This window comes from Panthera uncia, chromosome X, assembly GCF_023721935.1.
Source record: "Panthera uncia isolate 11264 chromosome X, Puncia_PCG_1.0, whole genome shotgun sequence".
Classification (NCBI taxonomy): Eukaryota; Metazoa; Chordata; class Mammalia; order Carnivora; family Felidae; genus Panthera; species Panthera uncia.
The window spans coordinates 8,725,877-8,736,900 of record NC_064817.1 but is presented as its reverse complement, the minus strand read 5'-3'; the positions used below and the strand labels follow the sequence as shown (position 1 = coordinate 8,736,900).

Here is an 11,024-nt window from a genome sequence, read left to right as displayed (position 1 = left end):
AAAAAAAAAAAAAAAAAAAGAATTCCCTGCTCCAAACAAAGTATCAACAATGCCAAGATGGAAAAACCCTGTAATGACATGGAGGTTTTTTTTTTTTTTTTTTGAAGTGATCTCTCTGAAATTTTGATTCTTCCCTATAGACCTTTCTCAGTTTCTTCAGACCCCTACAAAACAAAGATCCCCATACCCACTCACCACCCAAGAGTGGCATTCAACACAAATGCCTCGACTATACTGAATTTCATAAAAAGGTCCTCGGCTTCCTAATTTTTGTTCAAGGCCCAGAAAAGAACGAACAAAACCAGCCTTTGTGTGGCAAGAAGCATGTTGTAAAATATTCTCCTGAATCACCCGAGAGGACACTGGGAAATCGATCGCAACAGCTTTTCTCCACTGCGATACTGTAGCAAGAATTTTGGCAAATTTTGTTAAACACCATCCTATCGTTCGCCGTGAACTCTGCACTGTTCCCTGTTTTCTCCTCGCCATCTGCCACCCTCGGGGAAGTCAACCTCAGTCTCGCGTGGGTTCCCATAATACAGAGGCCGCAGGGAATTAACAACAGGGCTCTCCTTGAAATTTACGCGTATTTCTGTTAAGGAATGCATTCAAGTCTTTACGTGTATCTTCAGGTGGGGTGGCGGGGGGCAATGGCAAGGCGCTTTCCTGACCACTGGGTATCAGAGAACAAGCTGGAGCTTCAGAGGGGTTGTAATAATGCAGCTCGAGGCCTTCAGACTACGTCTGGCCATGCCCACTCATTTCCATACGGTCTGTGTAGAAAAGGATTAGTCCTGCCCGAAGAAAGGTTTGTCTCTTTGCTCCTGGCTCTTGGGGGGTAAACTGTAAGCCCTTGGAGCGTACTGCCTGCTAGAAGTGTCTTTAGCTGGTGGTCAGATAGATAGTAGATAGTCTATGTAAACGCCGTGATTTTTTTGTGAGAAAAAAATCTGAGCAAAAGCCTGCCCACCTCTAGGCTAGCGGATCAATAATGAGAGTAACACCTCACCGTACAAGGATCGTGAGTAGGAATAAAGGAAAAGGGCTTCTGTCAGTCAGTATTTAAAACGAGCAGTATTTAAAATGGGGCACCTGGGTGGCTCAGTCGGTTAAGCGGCCGACTTCGGCTCAGGTCATGATCTCGCGGTCCGTGAGTTCGAGCCCCGCGTCGGGCTCTGTGCTGACAGCTCAGAGCCTGGAGCCTGTTTCAGATTCTCTGTCTCCCTCTCTCTGACCCTCCCCTGTTCATGCTCTATCTCTCCCTGTCTCAAAAATAAATAAAAACGTTTAAAAAAAAAAAAAAAAACGAGCAGCCTTGCACGGAGTTGACGCTTGCCGTGGAAGGATTTTAAGGATGGCTTACACCCTCCATCATCAATCTAGAACATGGTCTGCTCTATGACCTGCTAGATCGCCACCTATTCAAAGCAATTCCAAACAGGCCACCTGCTAGTATCATGGCAGTAAGAATGCACAGTGAGTGGGCCTTCGCAGAAATGCTGCCACTTATAAGGCCTATGCTGATTAATTTAAACGCCGAGAATGAGGGGTTGACTATTGATAGACGTTTTTATCACAGAGTTGATGTTCTCTTGATACATTATTGTATAGATCATCACTAGGGTTTTTTTTTTTTTTTTTAAACCTCAATAAAACCTCTTTTATTGTGCCATTTGAAGAAAGCCTATTTTAGGCTGCTGGAGGCATTAGGGAACAATCAATTTCGGAACACACTTTTGTCCAATAAAAAATAGAATATGCACTTTTCTTCCCCAGGAAGGAAGCATGGAGGGAAAGAACCCATCTGCTTTGTTATAATACCCATTATGTAAAACTCACCTGTGGCTTTGCAATAATAGGACTGTTTTGCGCCTCTTCCTTTTCACCCCTTCTCCTGAGAAGCACGCCTCGTTTCTGCCTTTTTATGCATTATTTCCATGAAATTCGTGACAGCAATTAAAAGCAAATGTTACCTTTACATTATTCTCGCCCTCGTTTTTGCTGGACACCACAGTAACAGATACTCAATGAACGGCTAACGTCTTCATCCTCTCGGTGGCTGACATCGCTACGAAATCATGCTGGCTTTGGGGCAGGGTGCCAAGCCTTCTTGGGGACAGCCACACTATTTTAATTAAACTGGAGTTGCATTAAAGTGACTAACCCTAGCGATCTGTCAGTGATAGCATGTTATATCATTTTGCAACACACACACACACACACACACACACGCAGCAGAACCTTCTTAATTAAAGCTTCTGGTTTTGGTTTGTTTTTAAATATTCATACGCGCCCTTATTTGGAAGCCACCAAAGAAATCTCAGCAATAAACAGATAGCTCTGAGAGAAGGTGCTGTCACACGAGACCGACAGGGTCACTCGCGCCGTACCTGCCGGTGTCCAGGTGTAGAGTTTAGCGAGTCCGCTTACCTTTATGGAGGTGCTGCAGTCAAAGCGAAATGATTTGGTCTGCCCATTTTCCAGATACACTTTCAAAACATTTGGCATAAAAAGAAGTGAATTATCCTTAACAGTTTCCTGTTTAACAACAACAACAACAACAACAAAGAAGAAGATCAAAGTAGAATTCTGTTCTTTGCAGAAACAGCACCTACCTACAATTTATTCTAATCACAACATAAAACACCACCACCACCAACTGAACTCTCTAAGGCTAAAAGGGGTCTCTCTGGTGATATCTGAGTTTAGTTGTTCAGAGGAAATCTCTTCTTTTCCAGCTACAAATAATTCAGTCGATTCAAATGAAAGAACGTTTTTCCATCAGAAAACAAATCAGATGAATTTCTTTTTTTTTTTTTTTCCTCAATCAAGGTTTCCCAGTAGAACACACAATGACAGACATGATGCCTTTGTAATTAAGCCACAATGCTTAGGACAACACGCACAGACTTTAGCAGAGCAGGCTACCTAGAAAAGAACGAGGGCCAGTAATGATGACGTTTGATGCGATGCCCGTTGGAACTTGGCAGAAGTCATGGAAAGGGAGTACCGAGCATTCACAAGCTTTAAGTATAAAGTTATTTTATGAAATAATTTTTAACCCATTTAGGAATGTTCCTTAAACTCAAAGGGGACATATAAGGAATGAGGTAGTGTGTTAGAGATTAAAATACTAAGTCTAGGGGCACCTAGGGGGCTTAGTCGGTTAAGTGTCCGACTTTGGCTCAGGTCACGATCTCAAGGTTCACATGGGTTCGAGCCCTGCCTCGGGCTCTGTGTCGACAGCTCAGAGCCTGGAGCCTGCTTTAGATTCTGTGTCTCCCTCTCTCTCTGCCCCTCCCTCACTTGCACTCTGCCTCTCTCTCTCTCAAGAATAAACATTAAAAAATTAAAAAAAAAAAACTAAGTCTCTAACAAACATCATAACTTAAAAATAATTTAAAAACAGATGCTGGAGACATGACCAAAAGTAAACAGCAGAAACATGGTCCTTTGAATTTTCTCTTTAATTGGAAATAGGGGGAGAGGGCAGGGGAAGAAGGAAGGCATGTTGGAGTTCTGCCAATCCTTAGAGTGAACTGTGTTTCTCACATGTAGCTGGTCACGAAGTCATAGGAGTCAAGTGGAACTCGGCAATCCTGAAACCACATGTCCCTTGTTTACAGATGAAGAAACTGAAGACAAGATGTCCAGAGACTGGCTAATGTCCTACCGCGAATCCAATGGAACTCAGTCCCTGAGCATTTCCAGAAGAGGCTCCGTGGCTTTCGCTTCCTGTTCCTTTCTCTGAATTTCCTCCCTCTCCTTTCTCTTGTGGACTTCACACATGACTTGCCTACTACCCGATTCACTGAGTTGGTTTGCCTCCAACCCGACACGAAATAATACCCGATGACTCAGCAGAGCAAGAGCAGATGGAAAATGAAGATGGTCCCAAAGGTTGAGGAGCTGACCTGAGACTGAAGGTCCCTACCACACACAGGCCTGTGATGAGGCAGAGGAGCTGCGGGTGATGACTGACCCCAAGAGCTGTCCTCACACACCAGCTACTTTGAATGGACCTGGTATATCCAGGGCAAAAATAGCCACAGAAGCTTCTAGTCTCCTATTCTCTCTAAAGACACATACACTGGGGCACCTGGATGGCTCGGTGGGTTGGGTGTCCGACTTCGGCTCAGGTCATGATCTCACATCTCATGAGTTCGAGCCCCACGTCGGGCACTTGCTGACAGCTCAGAGCCGGGATCCTGCTTCAGATTCTGTGTTTCCTTCTCTCTCTGCCCCTCCCCACACGTGCTCTCTCTTTCTCACAAAGTAAATAAACATTAAAACAAAATAGATGCATACACTGATGACCCAATCTCATGCTCGGAAGCTTGAGAAAAGATGGGGTAAGTTTCAGATGACCTTCTGTGATATCACAATTCCTCTGCGACGGGAACCTTCCGGCCTTAAACTGGGATAGTCTTGTGAGATGGTAATGGATGCTAAGTGCTTTCAGGAAGACAGGGATGCCCTGTGGTGAGCAGGACGATGTGGGGTGAAAGGGGGCCGAGGGGATGGGCTGGGACATGGCAACCGGGAGGACAAGACCACAGCTGAAATGCTCACAGGGCAGCACAATGACAGCCCTAGGCCCCCCTGCAAGCATCACATAGTTTCACAGATTGGCCAGCTGACTCCTGGACTCCCAAGTGGGGAAGGCACAGGTCAGCAAGTTCTGGAAAGACACTTGGACCGGGAGTGCCTAGCTCAGGATGTGCAAGCCTACATCTGCAAATTCAGATCCAGGACCACCCTCAGGGAAGAGTCTGTGACCCCTAACGAGCATGTCATGGATGAGATTTTATCCTTGTGACTTTGTTTAAACACTACCACCAGCAACAACAAAACCCGAACAGCCAAAGCTGGTATTTCAGAAGTCCAAAAACTATCAGTGCCTTAGATGACAGCTTTCGAAAAGCAAAAAACACTATGCTAGATTTTCTTGGGCAAAAAAGAATCGAAAGTACAGCAACTTATTGATGTTGGCGCTATTCATTTTGAAGATCAATTATGTGCCTGAGTAATTATGATTTCTATCGAGACCCATTGACAGAGATCCGGGCAGTATTTCCTCACTTCTGGGTGCACATATGAAACTTCCCCATTACTTTAACTTGTCTCCATTTTGATTAATTGAAAGGAAAGAGACATTTAATTTTGAATAAGGAAAAACTTAGGGAAACCTTTCTCAAAATATATAATGGGAGGATGCTTAGTTGGCAGAATGGGAAGAAGTAGGCGGAAGTTACAAAGAGGTGTATTTTACTATGAGGCAACGCCAGTGATCTCAAATCAAACAAACTCCTTTGCAAAGTAGCGAGGTCTCTAACACCGGAATCATTCGAAGAAAACACTGGACTACTACGTATCGTGGATACACCAGAGGGAACGTGTCAACAGCCCTGTGAAATCCAACAAAGACTTCTAAATTGATCATTCCAGAAGAGCGACTGGCCTTGCCTAGTAAAAGGCCCCTGTTTCAGCGACTCTCTCGGAGTCACAAGCAGACAACGGTCAACTCACCGACACTTGGCCATTGATGATGACCTCCTCGGAGAATCGCACTTTGACTGGATTGGACTTTAATCTTGCCTTTTTTGCAGCACTAATAAATGCTGATTTGGGAGACTAGAAACAAGAAAACATTTGACAGGATTATTGGTAACATAATGCAGACCTTGTATCAGTTGTTTTTTCTATCTTTATCTTCTCAAAAATGTAAAACACGAATTACGGATGCAATCAAAACCCTGTCATGCGCATAAAGTAGTAAGTTTGACTTAGCAGACCAAACTGCAAATAGCACGTTCCATGTTCTTACTGAGCACATTTCCAAGGATCTTTCTATTTGTTGTTTTTTAAAATTTTTTTTAAAAGTTTATTTATGTTGAGAGACAGGGCGTGAGCAAGGGAGGGGTGGAGAGAGAGAGAGAGAGAGAGAGGGAGAGAGAAGCCCAAGCAGGCTCCATGCTATCAGCACAGAGCCCAAGATGGGGCTCGGTCTCACGAACCGTGAGATCATGACCTGAGCCAAAATCAAGAGTCAGAAGCTTAACTGACTGAGCCACCTAGGTGCCCCTACAAAGATCTTTAAAAAATTTTTTTTAATGTTTATTTATTTTTGAGAGACAGAGAGACAGAACGCAAGCAGGGGAGGGGCACAGAGAGAGGGAGACACAGAATCCAAAGCAGGCTCCAGGTTCTGGATGCCAGCGCAGAGCCCAACACAGGGCTGGAACCCACGAACTGCGAGATCATGACCTAAGCCAAAGTCGAACGCTCAACCGACTGAGCCACCCAGGCGCCCCTCCAAGGATCTTTTTAAATGATGGCTGTGAAAGGACAGAAGCCTGGCTTTTAAAAAACATATTTATGTATGTACTTGGAAAGAGAGAGAGTGAGCACGAGCAGGGGAGGGGCACAGAGAGAGAGGGAGAGAGAGAATCCCAAGCAGGCTCCGGGCTGTCAGCGTCCACCTTTGGCTCAGGTCATAATCTCAGGGCCATGAGACGGAGCACAGAGCCTGCTTGGGATTCTCTCTCCCCTCTCTCCCGCTCTCTCTCTTTCAAAATAAATAAACATTAAAAAAAAAAAAAGTCCTACTACAGAGCTAAAGGGATGTGACGGTGGTGTTCTCCTCAGTATCTCTGTAATTACAGGCCAAGTTTAGTAACGATTAACAAATCGTACAGCCATGAGTTCATTTGCTGTCAATGTGCCATTTTTTAGCTGAAGGGAAAACATTATTCTCCCTTAATGGTTTTAAGCAGGAGATATTTACGTTGGCATAACGGGTTCAGCACAAGTGAAGCGGCTGTAAGAAAGCTACCCAGAACAGACACTACTAATTAGGCGAGGGGCTTCAACGATGAAGCAGCCGCTGCTCCAGCACTGTTTGGGAAGGAAGGGTCCCACACGTGTTCAACATGGCGGATACTGAGGTGGATCCCTCTGTGCATCTGAATTTGTAAATGTGCTGTTTGGCCGGATTTTCCTAAAATGGTCTACGTCACTCCTTGCCTCAATAAAAAAGTACTTCACAGGACCTAAGTTTGTCTTATGCCTATCATTTGGTACATAATCTTAGAAGGGATTGATGTTTTCATGGAAGCGGTAAGGTGATTAGCCCCTAAAGTAAGTGGCCCCATAGAGCAGAACTTGTCAAGCTGGGGGTGTTCCTCTCTTCTCTCTGTAGCTATAGCATGTCCATCTCTTATGGCCTCCTTGCTCCCATATTTATTTACCATGCCCTAATGACAAACCTGGAAAACCAGCAAGGAGACTAGATAGCCAAGGTAGTTAGTCAAGTAAATACTATTCTATGTGTATTTGCACGTCAACAGACTTGGGGATAAAAGTCCAAGAATTCATACAAGTGCATTTTTCTTGTTGTGGACTTGTGACTATTCCATGCAATCAACATCCATTTGAAAAATTACTTTTTGACCATAACAACATAAGCTCTTCATGTCTGAAGGTGACTGAATTAGAGTCAACAAGATAATGGCTTATTCCCCTGGCTGGAGTTATTTCTGGCACACGGGGTATGTAAACCAGGCAGGACTGTGGTTTTTACTCAGATCTCTTTTTGCAGCTCAAAAAAACGTACAATGTACACCACTCAGAAACCCGAGGAATTAATTCTTAGCAACCTGTAGACCTGTGGGTGCTGATCGCAAGCACTTCATATCCTGTGGTGGAAATGACAAGTAATTATCATCTAGAATAATCAGATTCTTTTGCTGTTAATTAATTTTGAGATCAGAAGGGCTCTAATCAGCCTCTGCACCTCTTTCCAAATTTGCTGTTGCTAAGGTGGCCAGAGTAGACGGATGGTGTGCTCCTGATGCTTTTACTTGCTCTTAGAAGTCACTAGAACATTGTTTGAAAAAAAAAAAAATCACATAAATAAGAGACATTTCTGAAACTGAAGCGTAAGGTCTTGAATTTGCAGTCCCTCTACGTCTATGGTACTATTGGCATAGTAGACACTGAGTAAATGTTTGGTGGGGTCTAACTAGCCACAGTCATCACGGGGTAACTTAGCTTGGAGTTCCCCCAAAGCAGAACCTGAGACAAGGAATCATGGGCAGGGAACAGTTATGGGAGGCGCTTCAAGGAAGCATGCATAGGCGAGCAGGAGAAAGGGAGACGGGGCAGAAGAGGAAGCCAATGAAGCATTCTGTAAGTCCGTCACCACCGTAAGCAACTGGGGCTTAACCCTGTTGGGAAACTCCAGGAACGAGGCAGACCCCAGGCATCAGAGTTATCATGTCCGAGGAGGAGACAGAGAGCTAGGGCATGTGTTCACCAGCTCCTGTCAGTCAGTGATGCAGTGGCTGCTCTTTTGGGAATGAGGACTCCTCAGCACCTCTGGCCTGCTGCACGGGCATCTGCCTGTGGCCAGAAAAAAACCCCACAGACAATCACCGGTCTCTCAGCTGGAAATTGGGCTGGTGTGCTCCACGTGACACATGCCAAGAAGATGTGGTCCGGGTGCCGATGCCATCTGATACACTGGGCCTCCCTCGGGTGCGTGGGACGGAGTGGAAGCAGGGCAGGAAGTGAGAAGCAGGCAAACAGGTCTGTCTCCTCTTTGGCCTAGAAACAACCCGAGTGCATGGGAATCGTTGTAGCTCCAGGGCAACAGCACCGAGACCGACTTCTCTCAAGTCCCACTGAGCTGGGACGGTGTGAGGGGAGGTAATCGAGACTCTTCCAATAATCTCTGTCTCAGGCCGCGTCAGAACTAGGGTGTTCTGGAAGTTCTAGACCTGGGAACCGTGGAAGGCAGGGTCAAAGGAAAGCAGGAAGGATCTGGCCAGGAAAGCTCTCTAATAAATGGAAACAGCGCAAGGAAAGGAGATGGTAGGTCAGAAGAAAAAAAAAATAAAATCCCCAAGAAATCTGGAAATTCCTTTCCTAAAATGCCATCGTCATAGAATGGGGAAATACTACTAAATACAGATGAAGATTTATCCAGGAAGGTGCTGTGTGCACAAGCAGAAGAGAAAACGATCGAAGTCAGTATGAAGCGTTTGGTAATAGGGTGTCGGTTAAGTAAATCTTGGTTAGTTAATGTTTTACATTAAGTAAATGTAATGTTGTAATGTACATCTAGATTATTCTAGATGTATAATGTTTTACAGCCATGTATATGGTGCTTGGAAGGAATTCTGGATGATATGGAAACATGCTTCTGATCCGCTAAGTGAAAGAAGCAGAATAAAGCTGTATGTAAAAGATCTCCACTACTGACAGGGTGCAGATCCAACGACCGGAAGGAAATAGGCCAGTGGCTGACACTGGCTGCCTCCAGGGAAAGATGTGTTCATACTTATTTTCTTGCGTCTGTGTCTCCTTCTATGCTTCCATCGCGTCAAAATGGGGGGAAGGAGAGAACCGTCTACAATACTTTACAAACGAGGCAGCAGCCTGTTAGGAATGACTTCTCCAAAAACTTCAGGAATTGTGAGACTCTTCTCCCGGGCCCGCTGGAGCTGGGCCTCAGGAAAGACTGATTTCCATGGCTGGGCTCGCTTTGGGTGCCCTGGGACCAAGTGCAGGGAGGCGAGAAGGTGTAAACATCCACTCTCTGTCTTGACTGGACCTTGTTATGCAGGGGAAATGCAACATAACAAAGGTTGGCCAGCAAGTGACAAAACAAATTAAAATGCTAATTTTCACTCTCCGCAATAAAGTAGACTTTATACACTTTCTTTCGGTCTGGTGGCTCATCTGTTTCAATAGGTCAGTCCTGGCTGCTGAGAGAATGTTCAGCAAATACACGGATCCCATATGTTTCTGTATTTTAAAAAGCGACGCGCTGGTAGGGAAATCCAAACACAAAAATGTAAGTAACAACGTGTAGGCTCTTCTCCCACCTTCTTTTCTCTCTGAGTCCAATCGATCTATTGAAATGACTTGGGGGTTTCTACTCCTTCATTTCTGTTCCCACATTTCAGAGGAGAAAGCCACTTTGGGCCTGATCAGTAAGGGAAGACTCTAGGTGGGGCAGTGGTTCCCAAGTGGCGGCAATCCACCCCCCCCCCAAGGGACACTTGGCAACGTCTGGAGACATTTTTGGTTGTCACAACTCGGGGAGAGGGTGCTACGGGCATCTAGTGGGTAGAGGCCAGAGATACCGCTAAGTATCGTACAGTGCCCAGAATGGCGCCACAGAACGCAGAGATCTCCAGCCCCAGTGTCGGCAGTGGTGACGGTAAAGAACGCTAAGGTAGCATTGAGAGTTTGCGCGGAGGCTTGGAAGGTGAGAAGGGTCTGGCTAGGCCAAGGACGTGTTGGGCTGGAGGATGCGGTGGGCATTTCAGGAAGGAGGGCTGGTCAAGGCAAGTCAAAGATGAGGATTCCCTCACAGCGGCCGGGCAGGGGGAGAGTGCTGCCGAAAGCAGGGGTGCAGCTATTGGCCAGCAAAGCAGGCAACACTTGCTCCTAAATGCTGCGGCTAAATGTTCACCTTCCATATGGCACAGTATCAACAGCCACCTGAACTCGTGGAAAGTTCCAGATCATCTATTACAGCAAGTTCCATGACCCACTGATAACAGTGAGTGTTCATATGAGTAACCTGTGAGTATTCATGCACCCTCAACTGGCAAAAACAGCAAACAAAGCCACAGGGCACAACCCCACACTTAAGTGGCAAAACCCTTGCTCTTTCTCCAGGTTTATGGCACGGCATGAAACATTACGTCACATTGCCACAATAACCTGGTTTGCCATAAAACGGTTCTGATCTTGCTGTGTAATAGGTTATAAAGTGGGAAGAGAGAATTCAGGAAAGACCATATAAACTTGAAGTTCCACCAGGAAGTTACGGTTGGTCGGCCACTCGGTTATGGTAGACATTCCCATTTGTCCACTGTGAAGAAATGAGAGAGCGTGGACAGATTTGAAGAGGGTGTGAGTGACAGCTTGGTTAACTTGGTAAACAATGTAAAAAGAGACTAGCGGTTTGGAAGGAATCAAAGAGAAGGGACTAAAAGTAACGGTCACTG

The 11,024-nt window shown here is 45.4% G+C and overlaps 1 protein-coding gene across 1 annotated transcript in view; it reads right to left on the bottom strand.

Annotated features, from left to right (window-relative positions):
- The window catches only part of FRMPD4 (FERM and PDZ domain containing 4), a 187,189-nt gene that overhangs the window by 30,173 nt on the left and 145,992 nt on the right, over positions 1-11,024 (bottom strand). The window contains exons 5-6 of the mRNA XM_049643430.1: positions 5,530-5,634; positions 2,431-2,538 (exon numbers count right to left, since the gene is read on the bottom strand). Coding sequence (XP_049499387.1) covers positions 2,431-2,538; positions 5,530-5,634 — 213 coding nt within the window. The remainder of the gene's footprint in view (positions 1-2,430; positions 2,539-5,529; positions 5,635-11,024) is intronic.